This window comes from Calypte anna, chromosome 17 (genome assembly GCF_003957555.1).
Source record: "Calypte anna isolate BGI_N300 chromosome 17, bCalAnn1_v1.p, whole genome shotgun sequence".
NCBI lineage: Eukaryota > Metazoa > Chordata > Aves > Apodiformes > Trochilidae > Calypte > Calypte anna.
In genome coordinates this window covers 5487759-5511744 of record NC_044262.1, presented here as the reverse complement: position 1 = coordinate 5511744, position 23986 = coordinate 5487759, and the positions used below count along the sequence as shown (strand labels likewise).

General features: G+C 44.2%; 1 protein-coding gene across 2 annotated transcripts in view; it reads right to left on the bottom strand.

Moving 5' to 3' along the window:
* Positions 1 to 23986, bottom strand: part of ABL1 (ABL proto-oncogene 1, non-receptor tyrosine kinase) — a 75794-nt gene that overhangs the window by 11298 nt on the left and 40510 nt on the right. Inside the window, exons 1-6 of one of the 2 annotated variants that reach the window (XM_008491458.2) lie at positions 21110 to 21222; positions 12150 to 12323; positions 11121 to 11416; positions 5500 to 5772; positions 969 to 1053; positions 445 to 622 (exon numbers count right to left, since the gene is read on the bottom strand). In XM_008491458.2, coding sequence (XP_008489680.1) covers positions 445 to 622; positions 969 to 1053; positions 5500 to 5772; positions 11121 to 11416; positions 12150 to 12323; positions 21110 to 21194 — 1091 coding nt within the window. In that variant the 5' untranslated portion in view covers positions 21195 to 21222. Of the gene's footprint in view, positions 1 to 444; positions 623 to 968; positions 1054 to 5499; positions 5773 to 11120; positions 11417 to 12149; positions 12324 to 21109; positions 21223 to 23986 lie in introns of those variants that run through there. The other variant, XM_008491457.2, reaches the window with a different exon arrangement.

Sequence of the window (23986 nt, the reverse complement as noted above, 5' to 3'; positions counted from 1 at the left end):
AAAAAAAAAAAAAGAGGAACAAACAAGAATATGGGATAAGAAGGCACCAAGAGGGTGGCTTTGCTGTGAGCACCAGCACACATCCACCAACATCAACTGCAGCAGTTTTTAATGGCTGCTGGAACCAAGGAAGAGCAGTAGCTTATCTGGTCCATTAAGAGCCTGTTACTTTGGGGAGCATTTACATCTAAGGCCCTTGTCCAAACTATAAAAGCACTGGTATGTCTTTCAGCTGCATCTGCTTCAAAGGTAAGAGGAAAACAGGGAGAGAAAAGCCATTAGGAAACCATCCTATAGACAGGTTAATGTGCTGTAGCAGAATACAACGTGCCAGTGTGGTAAATACAGGACACCAACTGCATCTCAAGTCAGTGCTGTGAAAATCTGACCAGCAGGCAGGCAAAGAAACCAAGGAGTGTTGTGGGTGCCTGGTGTCCTTCCTACCTGTGAATGAAGTTTTTCTTCTCCAGGTACTCCATGGCTGAGGAGATCTGAGTTGCCATGTAGAGCAGCACCACAGCATTCACCTCCTGGCGGTTGCATTCCCGGAGATAATCCAACAAATTCCCATAGGTCATGAATTCCGTGATGATGTAGAAAGGAGGCTCCCGTGTGCACACCCCTAAGGACCAAAGTTATGTTTGAGAATAGCAGTGAAGCCTTCAGGTTTTGCCCTTTCCTGTTTGTACCCTTAAAAGGCAGAAATAGAGGGCTGAGAGGCGGAATGAATTCTGCCTGGAATTGGTTAATAAAAGGTTTTAATTTCCTGCTTCAGGCTCTGGCAACTTAAACATTAGGGAGACGAGATCATTAAAAATCATGTATTAGTGGTACAAATTGCAAATTTTGCCAGACAATGTGTCTGTGTTTAAAGCCTTGGTATGGTAAGCAGCTTATCTGCTCCTTAACATCCCTATCACCACACGAGGGTTTAGTTCAAATCCCTCTGCTTGGTATTTATCACTTACCTAATAATTGCACCAAGTTGGGATGCTTGATCTCCTTCATTACTGCAGCTTCTTTCAAGAACTCTTCCACTTCCATGGTATCCTCCTGCAGAACAATGGCAAAGCTTTGGCAAGGACAGCATGTACAAAGGAGGAACAGATCTTTGTATGAGGACACAAAAAGAACTGCAAACTGACAACATAAGCTAGAGTTCTTTCAAGGTAATTTTCCCCTGTAGCCACGTCACAATGCCAGGGAGTTAGGAACATTGGGGTTTCTGTAGAATTTTAAAAATATATATTTTAATCAGTCTTATTCTAACAGAGCTTTTTGGGGCAAGAAAATCCATATCTCTTTTGTGAAGGGCCTCTCACAGGACCACTCAGGAGCTGAAAAGGAAAAATGTGCTTCTTCCAAACAGAAAAAAAAAAAAAAGATGAAAGAAAAAGTACTGAAAAGAAAGAAGAATGAACATAAAAGGAAGGATATGCCACAATCAATGCTTGAGAAGCTACCAAAATGTGAGCCCCCAGTTTCACTGGGGAGGTGCAAGAAATGCTCCCCCCTTCAGATGGGGAGGCAGGATGATGGCAGCCACTCTGGAACTGAAAGCTTGAGGTTCCAGAGGTTTTAATTCTGGCATTTAGAGCCTGACCCATGACGTAACAGCTCTGGACAGATGTGTCACTACCTATTTGTTGAACACTCTAAAGTTGCTTGGCACAACACAAAACCAAGGAAGATACAATCTTACTCAAAAGACAGATTTTTCTGAAGCAAATATGCCCCAAATGGCCAGAAGGTCATTTCAAAGTGGTGTAAAACCACAGATCTCTTCCAAAGCAATGTTTCTTTCTATATCCATTTTTTTTTTTTCCACTGGTGGATTAATGTTGACAGGCTACATGGACGAAGTGTTTTAAGGAAGGATTGGAAAGGATTTACTGCTGCTGGTGAGAATGATAACAGTGGGCTGGCACTGTAAGATCCAGCCAGCTTTCTGTTTTGCTGCTAGGAAGGAGAACCTTTCTCAAACAATTTCATTCAATCATTTACCCTTCCTTGACAATTAGCTTGACTGGCAGCTGTGATTTGCTGAATGCACTCTGTCAAAATTAATAGCCCAAAGGTCTTTGTGAGCAGAACCTTAACCTGCTTGCTTTGGCAAAGGAAACTGGGTTAAAAATCCAAGCTGTAAAATTACCCTAAATAAGCACTTGTCTTATGCACGAAAGGCTGCTCCTCTGCAGAGCTGCTCCCCTGATTTAAAAGCTCTCACCTCTCAGTGACCAAATTAATAGGAAGGACACAGACAGAGAACTGCTCTAAAAATGATCTCTCTGAAAACCTCATCTCATGCAAAGGACCAAGTCCAAGCAGCTTCCAGCTTCCACTGTACCAAACAATGGAAGAAATAAACCAGTTCTGGGGATTTCTCAAGCAGAGCACAGCCCCACACAATGGTGTTAAGGGACACCAGGGTAGCACTTTGCCAATTTTAAAACAGGCTTTCCAATGGGGGGGGGGAAATAAAAACAAGGAAAACAGGAAAAAAAAATGAGGCATTCCTCCTGGAGGCAGATTCAAGGTGTGCAGTAAGAAGTGTGCCAAGATGATGGACTTCTTAGGATGGCAGGTAGTGACAGGACTAGGGGGAATGGTTTCAAACTAGAGGAGGGGAGATTTAGATTAGATATTAGGAGGAAATTCTTCACCATGAGGATACTGGGACAGGAACCAGAGAGGAGGTGGAAGCCCCATCACTGGCTAGACAGGGCTCCAAGCAACCCGATCTGGTGAGAGGTGGGTTGGAACTGAATGATCTTAAAGATCCCTTCCAACCCTGAAAATTCTATGATTCTATCAGCTGCTCACACCAGTTCTGCCATTAAATGGCCCTCAAAGGACCAGCTTTGGCCAGAGTCATAGCCAGCATCACCCAAGTAACTCTGTGCAGGTCACTGCTCACCTCCTGCCCCTTTCCATCAAGTGAAAAAACCCCACAAACTCAGAGCATACCATGTTATAATAACAGATCCTTATAAATACTGACCTGCCCATGCATCCCACTGAGCTTCCAATGATCTGTTTTAATGGGAAACACCTAAGCATCAGGACACTGCTCAGCATTTCCCAGTTAAATGCAACCCAGGAACAGCGTGTGCTGCTCTGTCTGCCTTCTTGTCTGATCCAGTGTTTTGCACCAGCTATGAGCTATGTTTAGACACTTGATAAAAAGCTGAACAACAAATGGGTGTTCAGAAGCATCAATGCTCAAAAAGAAGTTAGAATGATTTTTTTTTTTTTTTTTTAAATCTCTTTTACTTTTCCTTCCCCTTTATCTTTCTCACAGAGATATCTGGAGTTGACAGGGAAGGAACAAGAAGAGCCATATAAAGTTTTGAAAAATATTCTCTCAGAGGAAAATAAAATGAGTCATTTAAATGTTTGTGCAGAAGCTGTGGAGGGCCTGTTTTCCCCAGCAGAACTGGCATATAAATGTGATTTTAAAATGTTTCCCAAAACTTTGAAGAAAGCTATAATCCCATCTGTCAGGCAGTAGACTGATGGATTTAGGGAAGGTGGATTATAAATTTGCTTTTAAGGATGGGTTTAGTGTGCATAATTGCAGGTTAAAGTGTTTCTCAACTCTCTTCTTGGTTATTCTTATATTCCCCAGAGGAACGTGCTGCTTCATACTACATTATGAATCACTTCTAGTCATGTTTCATCAAATATTTATTTGATATATTTGAAACAGCCATGGTCTGTATGAAAGCTTCACCTTGTGCTCAAAGAGATTTGCAGGGATAACACACAATCTGCCTTTGCTGATGGCTTTTAGAGAGAAGAGAATGAAAGCAACAACTGCAGTTGGGAGTAAAACGAGAAACCTGAAGACATTTGAGTCTCCTCATGCTGCAAGAGTAGCAGGAGAGGAGCTCAGAGTGATGTTAGCCCATGATTTCTGGGAAGAACTGGTCTCTCCTGTGCATGACAAAAAGTTCAATCTGGTCTCAGCCCAGCTCCAGCTGCATTGCAATGCCCTGAGGTCCCCAGCACTGCATCCAAGCAGGGACAACAAGTCCCCAACCCTGGATCCAAGCAGAAACAACAGGTCCCTAGCCCTGGATCCAAGCAGGGACAACAAGTCCCCAACCCTCTATCCAAACAGAAACAACAGGTCCCCAGCCCTGAATCCAAGCAGGGACAACAAGTCCCCAGCCCTGGATCCAAGCAGGGACAAGTCCCCAGCCCTGGATCCAAGCAGGGACAACAGGTCTCCAGCCCTGGATCCAAGCAAGGACAACAAGTCCCCAGCCCTGGATCCAAGCAGAAACAACAGGTCTCCAGCCCTGGATCAAGCAGGGACAACAGGTCTCCAGCCATGGATCCAAGCAGGGACAGCAGGTCCCCAGCCCTGGATCCAAGCAGGGACAACACTAGGTGTCACCCGCTGCCTGTACAAGCGGGCACTGGGACTCAGCTCCACTGGGGAGCAGCACCAGGAATCAGGAATCTCCAGAGTACAAAACCTGCCAAAACGAAAATACTTTCTGCAACCATAGCAACCCAGAAATACCGAGGTAGCTGCTGCTCAGACAGTAAAGAAGAAATATTTTCCTCAAATCAAGGAAATGTTTTTTTTCCCCTGACACTAAAGCGTCTACACGGTTCTCTGCACTTCAAAATTTCCACTGAAAAAAAATTAAAAAAAGCCCAAACCAAAAAAAAAGAGAACCAAACCAAAAGCTCTGGTTTGTTTGTTTCTACACCATATCCCCATTGGAGGAGAGAGAACATGGTGTCAAGTTTGCATAAACTCTTATTAAGCAATCAAATGCAATCTGTGTGGATGGTGCCAGAAGATCTCGAGACACTTTTATAAACATAAATGAATTAAACAGTGACCTTATGAACTCACAGAGCATTATTTGCATTTCAAGAGGCAAGGAAACGAAGATACAGAAATCAGGGAGCAGAGCCAGCAACAGAACTGATTATACAGTTCCTCATTAAAGTCACTTACAAATTTTAATATATTTTAATATATTTTAGCTTGGATATACTTTTTCCTCTTCTTGTATTTTTTGATAAGGAACAGCTGTGAACAATTGCCTCAGACTTCCAGGTACCCAGGGAGCTTGTCTTTTGGGAAAGACACCACATAAGACAGAATGAAAACATGTAAAGCCTCCCCTGAAGCACAGCCTTTGAATTTTATGTTGACTGACTCACAATCCACAGTTTTCCTTAAATCACCAGCCTCTGACAGTCCTTTCATCCATCAGCAGCTCACCTCTGCCACACCCCAAGTGTGAGACATCACAGCCCTATTTACTTTTCTAAGGTTTCACCCATTTTGAAGTAAAAATTGCACTGCTGCTGTTCTCCTTTCTTTAGATACAAGTGTTTCAGGTATCACCTAGAAGCGTAGTAGGATCAGAAACCCTCTACTCTAAACCTACAGCACACAAAGGAAGAGCCATCCCCAACCCAAACTGTGAGCATATCCGAGGGCAACGGAGAGGAATGGGATTGGAGTCCTACCTTTAGTGTCTTCACAGCCACTGTGAGGTTGTACTTCTTCCAGACCCCTTCATACACCTCTCCATACTGCCCTCCACCAAGTTTGTGTTTCATGGTGATGTCAGTTCTCTCTATTTCCCATTTGTCATAGTTGGGGGAGACTCCATAGATGGTGGGTTTGTTGCGTTTGGGGGCCGGGTAGTGCAAGGTGGTGATGAGTCCATCTGCAACTGTGGAATGGTGATGGACCAGCTCTGCCAAGGTGTTGAAACGGCTCTCTGAAGAAACATACAGCTAAGGACCAAGGAGAAAGAGAAAGCTCAGGCACACAACCCCTGGCAGATGTAGAAATCACCTTGCAAAATGGAGAAAGCAAAAGGTTCCATCAATCCGACTCGACCTGCAGTAGGTGGGAGCTTCACAGAGCCCTAAGTAACTCTCAGAACATCAGAGCTGAGAGCAATCAACACTCACAACATGGGAAATACATGGATTCAGGAGAAAAATACATGCATTTGACAGAAACCATGGAAGGAATGACTGCCAATAGCATGAGACTGGCATGCTGTTGCTTGAAATGCCTTTTTTTCAAAAGGTTCAAATCAGTAAAGATTGTGAGATATCACCTGGAGAGTAAGAGCTTGTGAACCTCAGGGTCCTGATTCCATTATTATTACAGAATTTGGGTTACATTTTCAGCTGTCTAAATTCTCTCTGAAGTGTCACTAGCAAACTGGTGGCTTCCCTGCTCTTGGCCTAAGCTGCTGCATGGATTTTGCATGAAGCTGGACAGCTGCTCTGCTCCACTCCTGTGATGGGCACAGAAGTAAATCATTAAGAAGTAAAATCATTACCACTGAAAGAAACCCTGTAGGTTAACCTTTATTTGTTACCTTTTTTTTGGCATTTATAGAAAAGATCCATTTTAAGCCTAAAAACCTTCTAAAGATAATGGCCAAGTGACTCCTTACCACCAGAGCTTGGCATTTCCACTTTTCACACTCAGGCCCAGCCTTCTGTTAGGCAAAGGGACAAATGCTAGAAATTTAGTTTTTTTTTTAATATGCAGGTAACACCTGAAGGAGAGGAAGGCATCTTTGTATCAAAGCCTACACTGGACACAGCAGATGGAAGAGGGCAGAGCTCCACTGCTCAAGAAGAACCAAGGTCTGATAAGGGAGAACCATGCAGAAGAGCAGCCCTGTGCTAAGTCTTCCAGAATTCTGCCCAGTTCTCCCACTATGAAATGAGTGTGATGCACTGGTCCTGCTGTGCACATTACATCCTGATAGCTATGATCAAGCTTCCCAAATGCTTCTGACTCACTGGATATGCTCTCAACAGTCTGTCTGTGCTTGAGCAGTGCCCATCTGTCTGGGATTTCAGGAGCTGACAGGGCTGCCAGGCATCCAGAAATCCCAGACTTCAGGTCAAAATCTGCTGCTTCCACCTAGGCAGAATTTTTGGATGCCAAAAGCAAATGCATCTGTGAAGCTCCAGTGGTAAGGCAAATAGAAAAGGGAGATGTATTTGCAATAGAATTAAAAAAACTATCTGTGGGGAAGGGGAATAAACCCTCAGACTTGATTAGAGCCTTTGTACTGGAGACTCAATTTCTGTACAGATGCTCCAGGGGAGAATGTTCTCAGCCCTCTACCAAAATGAGTCAGATATTCTTTCAGTAAAATAACCAGACCAAATCTCATTTCAACACTGATTAAAAAAACAAATCAAATGACCTTTCATGGTCATCACCTTAAAAACAGGTCTGAGAATAGAGGAGTGATAACATGAGAGGCTTTGGCAGCTGCATGGCTTGGGCCACCAAGCATTAGCCAGTACAACCACAAATTAAAACAAGCCATACCTGTTTGAGAACAACTTCCAGTACTAGCTGTGGTATGAGCAGTTTATATGGTAGACTGAAGATTAAAATATAGAAGTATGGATGAGGAAAATTATGCTGAACTCCAGGATCCCTTGGAAGTATTAGAGGGATATGGAGAAGGATGCTGCCCGTGCTTTTATGATTATCTCACAATCTTGAAATCTCAGGGAAACTAGAGATTTTGTGTGACAGGTGAGGTGATCTTGTTACAGATGGAGAAAGAGGTTAAATAAATAGCCAAAGGTGTCAAACCTGTAGCAGGGTGGAGTACACAACAGGATCACCCTGCCCAGGACAACACCATTCCATGCCTTAACACACATGGAAGCTTTCCATTTCCATTCAAAAGCCACTTCCACCCACTAAATGTGCTCCTTCTGTAGGCAGAGTTTTTCTGACCTTTCAGTGATTACATCTCAACACTGACTCCTAAGGGCTGGACTTCCCAACTGCAAATCAGAGTTACAGGAATGTGGAGCACAAGGAGATGATGCAGCCAGGAGCAGCACAGTGCCCAGGCAGCCTGTACACAGATTATTCTGATTTTTCACTCCAATCCCCCTGCTCTGCTGACCCTGGTGAAGTGCCAAGCCTGAACTCCAGCTGCTTTCTGGCTATCGGCCCCCAAGAAAAGGTCCTGGGGCTGCTAACTGCACACATCCAGAGGGAACAGGATCAGGGTTTCTGGTTCTGTAGGGACTCACAGAGTTTGCCTCCTGGCTATGCTGCTGACATGTTCCTGGGGCAATTGGTGTATTTGTTCCTACAAACTAATATTGGTCCAAGGGTTGTACTGGTGAGCCACACACCTGCAGCTTCTGCCACCAGCTCACATCTTTTTTTCCTGGTCAGTCTATTTTATAAAGGTGGTTAAACTGGCCCACACTAACCTCCAACTCATCTTCAACCTCATTCCCCCTCCCAAGTCAGTGGACAAAACTGATCATCCAAACCAAAAATCCATAAAGGGCCATGATAAAGGAATGGGTCTGCATTCAGTTCAGCCACTGGAGGCTCTGAGAAACTTAAGCAGGACACGAGTCCCAAGTTCTTAATGCTGAGGACAGCAGGATCTGAAGAACTGGCTGGGCAGAGCTGTTTATTCAGTTGGGTCACTCAACAGGAGCTTTGCCTCAAGTACTATCAAGTCAGGAAAACCAAGTCCTCTGTACCACGGAAGTGGTTTACCAGATGACGAGCTGCACAGTGCCAGTCAAATCAAGAAAGGTCACTTTTAATGCCTTCCTTATAAAAAAACAAAACCCAAAACATTCAGAGGTGGTCCAGAAGAACACGAGCCACTCAACTGGGAAATAAAGAAAAATTTCCCTGAGCAAATCTTTTTCTTCTTCCAAGATTTTTGAACTCTAATGCACTGAGTATGAACTGTGTTAAAATTAAGTCATGCACACCTCTGATCTTCTTCCTAAACTCTTCCATTTTTCCCAGGATAAGCCTGGCAATGCTGTATGATGCCCAGCACCACGCAGCAGTGGCTCCACACATTTCTCTAATACCTCTTTTCTCCTGGCAGTGTCTTCTCTCAGCCACAGGATATGATCCCCCCAAAGCCATTCATCCTCATTGCAGCACTTCCAGATATTAAATTCCCTGGACAGTCTGACTAATGATCCAGCAGGCTGGGAGGGCCCCAGGTGCTCAGGGAGTCGAAGGGAAGTGCTTTCCATCAGCAAAGCCATGCTCTGCTGCAAAGCAGGTAATAGAGTGAGACACAAGCTGCTCAGAGCAGGGGACTTGCTCCAGCAAGCTCCATTTTGCAGAGGGAAAAGCAAGGATATTAGCTGTTTCTCTTCCTAGCTCTTCAGTTTTGACAGCTGGGGACAGGGTGCTGGAAGAGCACAGTGTCCTCCAAGCCCAGCAGCAGAGCAGGCAGCACATCTGCTGCTAAGCTGTTGCAATTCACTGCCCAGCTCATTAACACAAACTGAAACTGATGGGGTTTTCACTGAGCTGTCTCTTGTGCAGGGACACTGGCACCAGGGAGTGCTCTGGCTCTACTTCTGTCATCATGAGCAGCCAAAGCCCAGGAGCCACAGGGCTTGGTCACTGCCACATTTTGATGCTGTTATTCCCATCAGCTGCAGCTCTGCTTCAGTGCATGGTGCTGACCTTCACCATTTCTCAAAAACATCAATTTTAAACTTTGTGGAAAATGAACAGTTAACCTGGCTAATGGAGACCTGAATGGATGATTGTAGCTCTGCAGAATTTTTTTTTTTTTTTTTTTTTTGGTGCTATATATTAAAAAATCAGCTCTGCTGAGATAAAAGCCTGCATATCCCCTTTTCCATAACCCCTTTTCCAGCTAAAATGGAGACCATGTGCTGTCACATCATGGACACATGCTTATTTACATCAACTGAAGGAGGCTTGGGTTCAAACTGTTCACACATGAACATTGCTCATCTGCCAGCATCAATGTGAATTGAAGGAATATCCACTACAGAAACAGGAGGAAGAACAATATTCCAGACTGCCATGCAGCCCTCCTCCAAGTATGCTGCATGTCAGCATTTCCCAGTGCTGATTCTGACCACAGAGTGTGTCTGCATGGGAGGAAAAAGGAAGAATCAAAGCACTGTAACTTGGAAATAGGCTGCATTAAATAACATGGTCAGAATTGTATCAGTTGCAATCTCTTTACTGAAGTAAACAAAAAGTTTATCTTTTTAAATTTTATCTTTTAAAAAAACATCTCACCAAAAAGATTGTCTTTTTTATCCTTGTAAAAAACAAAACTGTTTATCTTAAAGGTTTTAGGGTGGCAAGTCTGATAAATAGGAAACAATCTGATTCTTCCTAAGTTTTCATCTTAAAGAATTTGCTGTCAAAAAATGCTGTAAGAAGAGCAAAGCTCTTGCAGGACAAAGGAAATTTGGTCACTACTATACTTGGTTTTGGGTTTTATTCTTTTCTTTTGAAGTACTTTAATGGCACAGAATCTGTCATCTACCAGATGCTGGCAAGAAGAGCCTCAGCAGCCATGCTCCAGACCCACACTTCAACTTCTGCACAGGATATCAAGACACTGTTTAAAATAGATTCATTAAACCCAAGATTTTTGAAAACCCAATGCCAGCAGAAATGTTTCCATGAAATTCAAACAAACAAACAAAAATCTGTAGAAAACTACACTTTTATGCTAACATTTCTCTGCAGCATCCACTAAGCATGGCATTGCAACACTGCTACAGCACACAAGGGTCTAGGGAAAAAAAAAATGAAGAAACTAGAGACTGGGCTCATATAAAAGTGAAATTGCCTACCCGTCTCCAATGATCACGCTGAAATACTGTAGAGAAATCAAAACAGTAGTTAAAAATACTGCAGCATAGCTCAGGGTCCCTAATATTTCCAGGATTCCCAACAACAGGCACTGACTTCTCTGTTTGGCACTTGCAGAGATTATCTTTTGAACATCTGGGACATGAATTCACCCACAGAATCTCTTATTAATGCTATCTATTACATTCAGCTCTGGTGTAACTCTAGTATCTTCTTAAACTGTTGGACTACTGAGCTGCTTTATACCTCACCAGACGTTTGCTAAAAGGATCAACCTGTTTTGTCACAGAGGTGACAGGCAGGACTTTACTGTAAGCACAGACCATGAACATCACGATCAGGGCTCAGAACTGCTCAGTTCAACCCCTGCTCATTGCCCTCGTGCAGTTAGTGGACCAAGTCTTCTGATCAAGTTTGATTTCATGGTTTGGGTAGCCTGCAAGCCTACCTTTCCATCAGATGCAGTGTTTATTCTGTAGTGGTACACCCTTCCTTCGTATCGCAGGGAAATAGATCTCTGTCCTGGGCTGCTCTCACTCTCTCGTACAAGAAAGCTGCCATTGATCCCACTGCTCAGCAGGTACTCAGCAGCATTCCGAGACACTGGTCCATGATACCAGGAATGTTTTTCCAAACTATTCACTGGAGTGATGTAGTTGCTGGGCACCCAGCCTTGTCCGTTCTTCGTTTGAGCCTCGCACCATTCCCCGTTGTGATTGTAGCCCAGGACACGGAGCTTTTCACCTTAGCACAAGAAAAAACACTTAAGACATGGCAAACCTGGGAGCTGGAAAGATGGGGTTTTTCTGGCTGACAGATCTTTAACTCATCTACAACAAGAATAGGTATCTGCCTGAGCAGGGAGCATGTGTTTTTCTTTAAGCTTCAGTGGACTCCTCAAAGACAAATTAGGTCACACACATGCTTCAGGACTTCGTTAGGCTCCCGTGCAGTTCTGCAGCAGCCCTGCTATGGCTTGAATTTAAAAAATGAATCCATCAAATATTACTTAAACAGAGCTAGCTTGATGGGGCTAGACAAGCAATAGATAAACAATTAAAAAATATTTTCAATTAGCAAGGTAAGCAGATGCAACTTGGAGTACACATAAGGACCAAGTAAGAAAACACTAGATCTGTAACAGTCACTTTTCATACACTGACTCTGTTTTGGAGAGCTATGAAAATGACAGAGGCCAGCCTCTAAAGTCAGCTTAGTTTAATTTATCAGTTCAAATTTTTGCTCTTAATGGAGACCTTGGTTTTTGCAAACAGTTTCTTGCCCAAATGCAAAAGCTTCAGACAGTTTTAACCTTTTAAAAGGTTATGACTCTGTGAAATGTTTGTATTTGTTTAAGAAGAATTCCCACAGTAAAAAAATTCCATAGGGTTTAGTGTGTAACTCAGTTATTCCATAGTGACTTTTCTTTCTATGCCTTCTCACACTCTCCCAGTACCCTTTTGCCCAGCTACCTTACCTTTAGTGATGCTGAGAGTGTTGTCCCCACTTGCCACAAAATCGTACAGTGCAACAAAGAGGTGGGGGTCATTTTCACTAGGACAGGACAGAAGGTTTTCCTTGGAGTTCCAGCGAGCTGCTTCACTCAGACCCTGGGGCTCAAAGTCTGATACTACTGGTCTCTGGAGGGCTTCTGGAGGAGGAAAAGAGAGGAAAAAACAGGTTCATCTTTGCTGATAGAAGCCATCTGGTTGACCCGCGCACTCTGATTTTCTGATCTGCACTGTATCTTGACATGTGTGCTCCTCGTGCTTCAGAGGACATGTTCTTTACATAGATACAGACAGTTCTTCAATGCAGCTCTCCTGCCACACAGGCAGGACACCCTTGCTCCAGAGCTGTCCCCCCAAGCCTGTCCCAGGCCCCCAGCTCCTGCCTCCCACTGCTGGCAGGAGGGGGAAAGCTCCTCTCCCTACCTACCTCCTTCCTTCCTTCCACTAAATGCTGCTCACGTAGACTGTTTGCTGCTACTAAATCCTTTGGCTCATGCTTAACTGCAGGAATGGTTAGATTTGAAAACAAACTCAAGACCTTTAAAAGGTAAATCCCTTAATTATGCTATAAATGAAACGGCCAGAACACGCAGCACCAAGAGCCAGGCAGGGCAGGATTTTATCAGCCGTGGTATTTAAGAACGAGATGCATACTTCTGTTTTTCACAGTGTTTTCAAGCTTTTCTCTTCTTATTTGAGAACAAAGCTGTGTCTTTTTTTATTGCTCGCTCTCTCCTGCCTGCCACTCTTGTAAGCAGAGCACCACTGCAAGAACACTTCACACAGTTTTCAATATTTTTAGGAACCCTGAGCCACCTCCAGAAAGATTCCTAAAAACTGAGCTCCACAGGTGAGTAAAAAACCAATCACCATAGGTGTCTGTGCAATGCAGCACATCAGGAGTGTAATATTCACCAAATCCCAAGCAAGCCCAAGGACCTCAGGGAATTTTATTGCAGTTGGTCCTGCAAACCCTCCCCTCCAGACCACGATTCAGGAGCAGCGATGCTCCCAGTTGTGTCCCCTAACTCTGAAGTTCTGTCCCCCAAACCAAAGCTGTGCTGACAGCCTGGTGGGTGACTCTGTGCTGGCAGAAACCCACAAGAAGAAGTTTTGAAAATCTTTGGGTTTGAAAGGTTGTTTTCCATCTGGCTTAAGTTCACCAGGCGAGGTCACAGCACCACACACAACCCAGCACGTCACTGCAGCCATGGGGACAGGAAACACAGCACTGTCATTGTCACACCTGGCCCCTTGCCACATTAAATTGTTCTTCATTACTCAGCACCAGCCCTCCCTGCTCCCCTGAATCCCTCTTCTGCCCACACCACAGGACTTTGGAGGGAGAAATCCCAGGCCAAGTGTCTTCTACGTGATCAGGTCACCCGGGAGCACAGGTCCCACTGTACACTGGTGACACCAACAAGCAAAGGGCTGCTGAGCAGATGAAATGGCATAAAAATCTGGTTTTAACACTACTGCTTGTCTGGTCTGGAAATCCAGTATAATCTACACCAGTGAAGAACTGACAGGATTGACACCAGAAAATGTATGGAAGTCAGAAGTGGATTGGGACAGGTCCAAACTACATTTTCCAGCATGGAAATTCTAAAAAAACCAAACCAAAACCAACCAAACCAAACAACAAGGAAAACACACAAACCCAAGAAGCAATAACTAATCCCATGATTTTCTAAGCTTATCCTGGCATCCAGGATGTGTTGCTCAGATCACCACTGGTAAAAGCTCAGTGAGTGATTATTTACAGACACTTAATTCCCTGAACGTGTTTAAAAATCACCTGGATGTGGTGCTTGGGGACATGGTTTAGTGGTGGGTCATCAGGAATAAGGTAATAGGGTCAGGACAAGGCTGGACTCAATGATCTTGGAGCTCTTTTCCAGTCTGAGCAATTGTATGATTCTATGACTTGTGTATTCTTTGGAAAAGGCAACAGTGAGGTGGGCAGAGAGCAAAACAGCAAAGTACAGGTACTGCTGGGCCTGTTTTCCCAGCCAAACCCTATCTGCAGGGAAATATGTTTTTATGGTGAGTTAGAGGAGTCAAGAAATTCTGCTCTCTAAACAATTCCATAGTCAGAAAAGGTGATGATGTGCTGGGTGGTTTTTAAAGCACCTTGATGTCCTTGCTTCCCCCTCCTGCTGCCTGCAGAACACATTTTAATAGCCTGGGTTTGCTTCAGTGAGAAAAGAAACAGCAAATCCACTTTCAGAAAATTAAGCTATAATAATTTTACCATGAAAACACTTTGATCCTCTCAAGCCCATTAAGCTCCCTTATCAAACCCAGGGTGCTGCAGTGACTGGAGGTACTCCAAGAGTTCCAGCATCAGAAAACACCTGGGACAGACAGACAGCAGCAGACACACAACCCCAGCAAGGAGCAAGGCTGGGATGCTCTCCTCCCAAACATGAACAAACCAGCACATGGTGTGTGGTGGGATGAACCATCACCTCCATTAGGCAGGAAAATGCCTCCCTCCCCAGGGGACTTCTTGGAGAGGAAGGCAGGAAATCCAAGGCAGGCTCCTCTCCAGCTCCAGAGTAGGACGGCTGATGCACGGCCAGGGATGGGGCTGCAGGAGGAAAGCCAAGAGCTCCATAAAAATCCCTTCCTCCTGCCCAGGCCATGGCAATGCTGGGCCTGACTCATTAAACAGGGATGCCAAGGCATGAGCTTCAGCCCAGACCATGAGACAACAGAGTGTCAACCCCTGAGAACACCCACGAGCAGCGGTGGGGAAGTCAAGGAAGGTTGGTTTTGTTCAGTGACACTCCTCCAAACACTGACTCAGTGATAATTGTCTGCAAAGCCAAGGATCAGCTGTTAAATAAACGGATGAGGATTTGCTAAGCTGGAAAACCACACAAATCCCCCCCCTAAGTGAACCTCTAGGATGCTGCTCACAGGCTGGTGTCCTCTCCAAGATAACTCCCACGTGCTGACCCCACCAGAGGAACACAACACTGCCACGTGGGAGAGAACCATGGGGAGATTCATCACCCAACCCTTGGGATGGGTTTGGGCTGGTGGAAACCTCAGGTTAAGAATTGGGGTGGGGAAGGTGATGAAGCTTGAAGAGCAGAAAGAAAGGATGAGGTCCTGAGCCAACACGAAGAGCGTAAAGGAAAGAGCAAGAGTTGTGGTGACCTGAGTGTAGCAGAAGCTTGATGGACCATGACAAAATCTACTTTTAAAGGTCTAGGTCCCAAGAGGAAGCTGCCAACAGACTCAGGACACAAAAGCATGAAAGAAGAGAAGCAGACAGGACGTATCCATCTGGGAGCCACATACAGGCAGCTGTCAGCAGTATTTATCCCTGGTAAACCCACTCAGATATTACAGTCCATCAGAGCAGGAATTAGACATTGTTGTTCATATATAAAAAAGAACTTTTTCAACACAACACAGTTTCTTCATTATATTACTGGTTTTATCTCTAATTTTACAGCCCTGTTGAGCTCTTCAATGAGCCAGATTCCTCCTAATAAATCAGCCTGGTTGCTGTCCCTACAGGAGGGTATCCTGGTGTGGTGATGGGGCAGGAAGCAAGCATAATTCAATCTATTATCTCTGTGCTGTGATTCCTTCCACTTTGTCTTCTGCTGCATCCCAGCAAGACTGTAATTTATTACTTTGATCACTGCATTCTCCAGATGACACCTGGATTCCTGGGAGGAGTCCAGAGGCAATTCTGTAATTCAGTCCTTCACCAACGCCAACGAAATGATGACTCTTCACTGAAAAAGTGGAGCAGCCTCCAAAGTAAGACAACAGCAGCTTTCATTTTGAGGCATTAGCCATAAGAATGCCTTCATTTCCCCTTTAAATTAAGCTTTTACAAGGAGCTATTTACATTTTCACATAAAAAGGTTTCATAAGTGTAACTATTTCCTGCTAATTACTGTTTATACGCAGCCATGAATCACTGGTAGGAACTGTGTAAGAACCATTCTCTGATATGAACCACTCTGGTCCAGCCCAATGGGGAGCAAATTTCCTTCATAATGTAAGGGAAGGGCTGGCAAAGAGGCAGAAGTACAAATTTACTCTCAGCTCCTCCAGAGCTGACTGTCCCCAGGGAAGGCAGAGACCTCCTCTCTCCCTGCAAACCAAACATCCTGTCATCTTACAAACTCTGCTGGCACTTTTTCCACCAGGTTTGTAGAGCAAGGGAGCACAGAACACATCCAGTAACCTCTCCACAGGTACAGCATTTGCTGTCTAAAGCTTCTCCTTTCCCTACATTACCCCTGCTCTCCTTTCCCTGGGAAAAAAAACGATGATAAATGGCAGAAGATTTAATTCTGTAGATTTAATACATCCAAACGTCCCTAAATCTGAGCACATATGATGGAGCCTCTCTCGTCCAGTATTTCCTTAGTGACCCTCAAAGATTCTCTGTCCCTGATGGAAAACAGATTCTTTAAAAATATATATATCTTAAATCAGACCTTTCCAAATAGAAGGAAGGTTTCATATTTTAATTCAGGCTCAGGCCCTGACAGTCAGCTGCAGGGTTTTATCCTCTCTAAGGCTAAGCACCCCAATGAAGTAGATTTTTCCCACTCTTCCAAGAGATTATATAATAATCTTGGGGCTTGCATTGGTTTTTTTGTTTGTTTGATTGATTGGTTTGTTTGGTTGGGGGTTTTAGATGTGATTCTTGTATTAGCCTGCAGATTCCACTCCAGTTCATTCGCTGAGTTTATCCCATTTGTGACATGGTAAATACTGTTTTCTCCAGCCAGCTGTAGATGTTTGGAATGGAGCTGTGAGTATGGCAGAAATTTGGATTTTATTCCCCCCCCCATCTGCCAGCAAACTGCTGCCTGACTTCAGGTTATAACTTCTGGGAGAGGAAGAGGAAAATAAGATCCAGGTGAATTTCAGTAACACTGCCTACTTCTGAAAACTTGACCTCTTCAATTTTTGCTTCAGTTTCCTTATTTACAGAGCAGAATCAGGGAAGTTCTTCCATTTCTGAGCCCTGGGGACACAAAGCACCAAGCTGGACTAAAGCAGATTTACTATTATATTGCTCTGTTTTACTAAGCATCCCCAGACTGCTCTGGGAAGGACAAAAACGTCCGTGGATGATCACTGTGAGCTCTGGAGACAACCACAACTCTTCTTAGGAAAGTGTAAACCTTCCCATGGGAAATGGGAGCAAGCAGCATCAGCCAGAATTTTTAATTAATGATGGGACAGGTGAGAACTGCTGGAAAAAAACCATATAACTAAGAAGCCCTTCCAAAGCCAGAAACATATTTAAAAGTAAGAATTCTACTGAGTGATGGTAAATGAGAGGTGAGGAACAGAAAAGAGTGAAGGAAGAGAGCAAACAAAGAGAAGGGAGGGAACTTCATGAACTCTTTCTATCAGGTTGCCCCCTGATTCCAGCAACACCAGGGCAGGAAAAGTTGCTGGCATTGAAGATTTGGGATTGGCTTAATAGGTGCCCAATTCATAAAAAAAAAAAAGAAACTCTCCAGGAACAGGGCAATGGCTCCAGGCTCCTCTATTCTATAACAAGACACACTTAGGAAAAAAAAAAAAAAAAAAAAAAAAAAAAGAGAGAGAATCTGACAGCTGGCAGGAGAAAATATATTTCAGTTAAAAACAAAGGACTTTAACTAATGCCCCCCCAGCAGATTTTAAACTTTCCTGAGAACCCTGACAGATTTTAAACAAGGCTTCTGCCTTTCCTTGGCAGAGCAAGCCCAAAAAGGCAGCAAGACTGTTTCAGCCCCTATTTGGGACATGGACACGTTCTGTTTTCCAGATCAGATTGGCAGCAGTACGTGCTGTGCCTCTTCCCTTCTCCTCTTTACCCTTTCTTGGTGTGAAGTGGGTGAGGAATTATTCAGTTTGGCAAAGGCAGAAAGGAGAAAGCAGAAGACAGAAATTCCCATCTCTCACGTTTTAGAATAATGTTTACTCCTGGGAGTAGAAAAGACAGCAAAAAAAGGGCCAGCCAGGTCAAACAGCAACATGAAATCTCAGTCGTTGTTAGAACCAGTTTAAACTGATTTTAGATCAAATTTAAGAATAGGTCTCAACTTTTTCAGCAAGCAGGGAAGCCCAGCCATCCACAGCAAAACATCCAGGCATGGGGTGCACCACCTGCCACCCCTCCACAGAGGACACTCCAAACAATCCTCATTCCTGCAAGCTAACAGAGCATAAAAACCTTTCAGAAGACCACCATGGGGAAAAAAAAGTCAACAAAAAACCAAACATTTCTAATTATCTGGTCAAAAAACACCTATCTACACCCACACTCTCAATCAGCCTTCCATCAAACCCAACCTGGATACAATATTTTCAAGAAGTGTGGTTAAAAAGGCAACAAAGAATTATGATTTTTGCTACTATTCCAAGAAACACTCTCAAGTTTTTGTTAACCCATGAAAACCAAAATAAAAAACTGAGTTAGGTAAATTGAAATCTATTCTCCCCACTGCAACTAATGGACCTTTAATCCTCTAAGCTTTTATGCTTAAAGTTTCATAGTCTACTACAGTAAAGAAAGTTTCAGCTTTTCCCCTGTGTCCTCAACAGCTTCCCAGACAGCTAAGATAACAAGAGCAGAGTTAAAGCCTCCAATGGGATCAGCATCATCTCCTTAATCCTCTCAGAAGCCTCAGTGAGGCTGTGGGACACACATGGAATGGACTGACCATTACATCCTTTTTCCAGGGATCCAGGACCCTGGTTTGGGGCTCTGGATACAAGCTTGTCCCCTTCCAACCATCAGTCAGTTTGCCCTTTGTAGGACTTAGGTGGTAGCTATCAATTAACATACCAAATATAATTAAATATAATATAGAAAACCTTGCTATCTTCTGAAGGGTAATAATTTAAGTGTATTTTTACTTGTTCCCTTTTACTTGTTCATGTGGGGACCTTCAAGCTTTGGAAATGAATAATAGAAAGGGGTTTTTTTTCCTTTTTCTTTTTTTTTTTCTCTTTTTTTTTTACTGTCCCCCCCATTCCCTCACAAGATTCTCATTTCTCCCCTGGCTTTCCAAGAGACTTACAGTTGGGAATGGTGGGTTCTTGGCTGCCTTTTGTTCACCTTTAAGATGCCACCTGGGTGCTGGTTTCAAGGTTTGCCCCAGGCTGAGTTGAGAAGGAAGCTACTTTGAAAGAAGTTCATTTAAAAGTTGTTTCAGTGCTCATTTCCCATCTCATCAGGAAAAAAAAAAAATAAATACACAGCCACTCCCAGGGCAGCTGAAGGCAGAAATATTACAACAGGTTGTCCAGGATCATGTTGGGAACTGGCACAAGCCAAACCATGCTCTAACCTTAATATACTGGAAACTGGGGAGGGGTGAATGGTTGTAGCCCAGGCACAAAAGAGAAAACTTTCAGAAACAGTCAGAGTACCCCCCTGTAACATCATCCTTCAGCATCCACCTCTGCAGGGAAGAGAGGCCCCAAATGCTTTGTCTGTTCTCCCAGGGTGGTGTTGAAAGATCCAAGTGCAGAGAAAGGAGAGGCCCAGACACAGAGCCTGACTCTGCCTGAGCAATGCCAGGGACACAGACTGAGGGTTTAGAGACCCCAAAGAGTGCAGAATAATTCATTTCCATTAAAAAAGAAAAAAACCAAGATGAACTATTCAGACACATCCTCCTCCTGTTAAGTTGCTGAAACTTGAAATAAATAAAGCCCTCTGGAAACTGTTCAGACAACAGAAAATTCTTCAGACCCACTAAATGCAGCTGATGAACACTGACTCTTTAAGCCAAATTTTTTCTTTCTTTTCCTTCTTTCCCTTCTTTTCTTTCTTTTCTTTCTTTTTTCTTTCTTTTTTTTTTTTTTCTTGCCACGAGAAGCCATTTGTAGGTTTTGAGATTCCTAACCTATGAATTTCCGAGGACCATTTCTCCACTGAATATTCGAGAGTTGAGCAAGAGGGACTTGTGATAGGCCCTGGGAAATCAGCTGCTGCCTTTCCTGCCTGTGATTTGATGAGCCAGAACCGTCCTCCTGGCATGCAGATTATTTTTACTCAAGCAACAACCAGCAACACAAAAGAAGTTGAAGAAGCTCAGGCTGCCCTGGCAGGATGGACACAGCCCTGCTCCAGCAGTGAAGAAGGTTCAGGGTGTATGGGGTGACCCTTAGGGGTGTTCTGCAGGTGGGGTGTAAAGTCCTCAGGGTGAAAAACTTGCTTGAGGTCACACCAAGCAAGAGCTCAGCCCAAAATCCCCCAGCACAGTGATTCTATCACCCAGGCTTTCAATCTGGACTGGTCAAGTCTGTGTTTAACATTTCAGTGTCTGCAAATAACCACAGGTTTGGCTCAAAGGAAAAAAATAATTTAAAAAAAAAGGCAAATATGCAAAAAAATTCAGTTCATCAGTGCCTGGGGAAAGCAAAGTTACAAAGGGGGTAACCAAAGTGAACCAAAGGGATTAACACACGGTGAAAATATTTTACTGATGTCCTCATCTGAATTTTCTTCCTGAGCCTGGAGGTGGTTTGCCCATCCTCCTCCCATTCCAAAATAAGGGTATTAAAAAAAAAAATTAAAAAATAAAGTTGAGGCCCAAAGATAAAGCCACAGCTTTGTTTATGGGCTCAGCAATAAGATCACTTGACATTTTACAACCATAAATGGTAGAGCTGCCCTCCCTTTGTATCCTTGCAGCTAATGAAAGTCACCTGGGGGCTGGATGCCCCAAACACCCCTCAGTTCCCTTGGCCCTGGCATGCAAAATGCCCAACCTGGCCAGGACCCAGTGCCCTCCACAAGCCTGGTTCCAACTTGAAAGCAAGAGATAAAATTGGTGTTTGGGATAGCAGTGGGGTTGAGCAGTTCCCCCCAGGAGCCAAGGAGCTGGGAATCCGGGGGCCACTGCTCGCCCCCAGCCCCATTTTGGGTACTCACCTTCCAGGTAGCAGCTGGAGGAGGAGGAAAGCCCTTTCTTGGATTTGCAACCCACCAATTTCAAGCAAATCTCCAACATTTTCATTTGTTAGAGTTTGGCTTCAGCTGTCTGGTTTTCCCCCTTCCCCCCCCCCTCCTTTCCCTTTCAGCTTCTTCTTGCGTTTGGTGAATTATCCGGTTAACAAGAAAAAAAAAAAGTTGAAAAAATAAAATCTGGGAAGACTCTTAAGAAAAAAAAGAAAAAATCCAGGAAAAGTCAGAACCGGAAGATCCAGGAAAAGTCGAAAACAAAATATCCAGGGAAAAAGTCAAAGAAATCCAACGCTCTGAAAACCATTACAAGGGCGAGCCCAAAAGGCGGAAAATCCTGGGGCCCCGCATCTCCTCTCCCGGGGAGTTAACTCCAGCCATCTTCCCTCTTTCCCAACTCTTTTGGCGGGAGAGAGGGAAGGGAGGGAAGGGGGAGGTTGGGAGGGAAAGGAAAATAATAAAGAAGAAGAAAAAAAATAAGCCAAGCCAACCAAGTCGGTCACTCCTGGCAGTGGTTGGGGGCAGCTGCCCGCATGCCGGGGGGTGCTGGGTGCAGGCAGGGTCTGGGCTGCCAACAAAGGGCCCCCTTCAGCCCCTGCCTCCCTCCATGACATCAGGCAGGCAAGAAACGCCCTCAGTCCTTAACCCTCCTCCTGCCTGCCTCCTCTCCCAACACTGGAGAAGAAGAAGGGCAAAATCAACAAGTTTTCCCTCCGTTGGGAGAGCCCTGTGGGGTTCGGGAGGGGGGCAAACGCAGGGTGAGGGGATAACGCTGCTTTCTGGGGGGGTTTTGGGGTGGTTTTGTGAGTGGCTCTGTTAAAGGCAGGGAATCCAAGTCTTAAAAGCACAGCACGTCACGGCGTGGGAAGGGAATTGTTTCAGTAATGAGTCTTGTAACTGAGGGAAGCCAACCATAAAGCAGCAGAGAAACTGCCACGGAGCCGGAGGTCCTGCCCAGGAGATGCAGTCAGAGCATCCCTGGGATCACTGCAGGCAAAGAGAAGGAAATCTCAGCTCAGGCAATGATCACAAGATACTACTGCTCCCACACAAGGGATCCAAAGTTGTCCTTCTTCCCTTACCTCCTATTCTTTCCCCCCTACAAACTGTGCATTTCTCTAAAGGCTACGTGTTAATTAATTACTTCTCTTCAGTTTTGAGATAGTTTTGATACATTCCTTTCATTATGCATCTCCTTCCTAAAATAACCATCCCTTCTGTCACATATATTTCTACTCTATACATTATATATATATGTATATATTCCATAGATATATCTTTATAAATGAGATAGAAAATCAGGGGGGTGTATTCAATTCCCACTCAAAAAAATCCCCTTTCACTTCCCAAATCTTCAGGTGCTGTTGCTGCTTGGAGCAAGGGGTGCTCAAGGGTGCAGAGTTCATCAAGGGTGCAGAAGGGAGAGGCTGGGGAAACGGAGACCCCACCACAAACCATGTGTGGATTACTTGGTGTGTCCCACAGAGGATCAACAAAGCAGCAAATCTTCATTTTTCTCCCTCCTCCCTTCACATCTGACAGTTGGTTTTGGCATGGTTACTGACTAGCTAGCACTCTTTTGCCCTCCAACATTTTCAAACATTTAATACTTCAGGGGAAACTCTGCATGCTTCCAGCATCTGAGGACCATGCCTCCAAAGCAGCAAACAGTGCTCAGACTCTTTTAAACATTATTTTACAGCATTACTTTGCTTCAGAGTTCTGATCCAGGGGGTGTGCTTGTGAAAGAGAGCTTGGAAAGAAATTCTTGGTCTTTCTCAACCCATACTGAACTGTAATAACAGCATCTGCTTGCTTTTTTGCCTTTTTTTTTTTTTTTTTTTTTTTTTAACACCACAAACCACGTAACTTTTAGCAGAGAAATGATCACAGCAAGGGCAGTGTGGTGTTCAAAGTGGTTCCAAGCTTTTCCTCAGTAAAAAACAAATAATGTGGATATTTAATAATCCAGGAAACAGCAAGAGAACTTAGATAGGTGGTTCAGACCTAGTCCCCAACCTCTGGCAGCCCATACAAGCATTAGGAAGACAAGGATGCAGTTCCCCCCATACTCTCCCTTCCTTCCTCCCTCTACTTCTGGAGCAGGATTTCTGTTTTATGGCAACAGGAGAGTTTCAAGAGAAACCAACACCTCTCTACTTGATCCCCACTCGCCTTGCTTTAGATGTGACTGGAACAGAGAACTTGTGCAGAATTGTACTGGGGAAAAAAAAAATAAAAATAGTTAAGAGCAGATTTGGAGGAGCAAACTTCAATGACAGGAGGAGCTCCCCCATCATGTATTTAGGGAGTTGGGGTGAATTAACACTGTCAGAGCACACCAGTCATCTTGTATTCATCTCCTTTTTCATGTGAGGAGCATCCCTACCCCTCTTCTCCTTCAGCTGCAGGAATAGAGAATCCCAGGAGCACAAAGCCTGTCCCCATCCCCACCACCCAGCCGTTACAATTGAGGTCCACACAATGAGCATGGGCAGAATTAAAGAGGATTACATCCCTGATGAACTCCTGGGGTTCTGAATCCAGCAGAAGAATGCCTCATCTCCAATGAAATTAGCCAGCTTGGAGAAGAACTTCACCCCAGGAGAAACACAGCCACTCAGGGAGTTCCACACAAAGAGCCAGAACTTCCTCTGTAGATAAACAAATTAATTCTCTTTATGTTTCCACCCAGAAGAACTTGTGTGGTCCCCCTGCTACAAACTTGATCCCTCAATGTCTCCTCTTGTGTGTGATGGCAAACTAGGTTGTAAATACTTTGGAGCAAAATACCCTCCCTGCCTGTCCCACATGCCATGAAATTAAGTGGTGATATGGCCAGAAAAG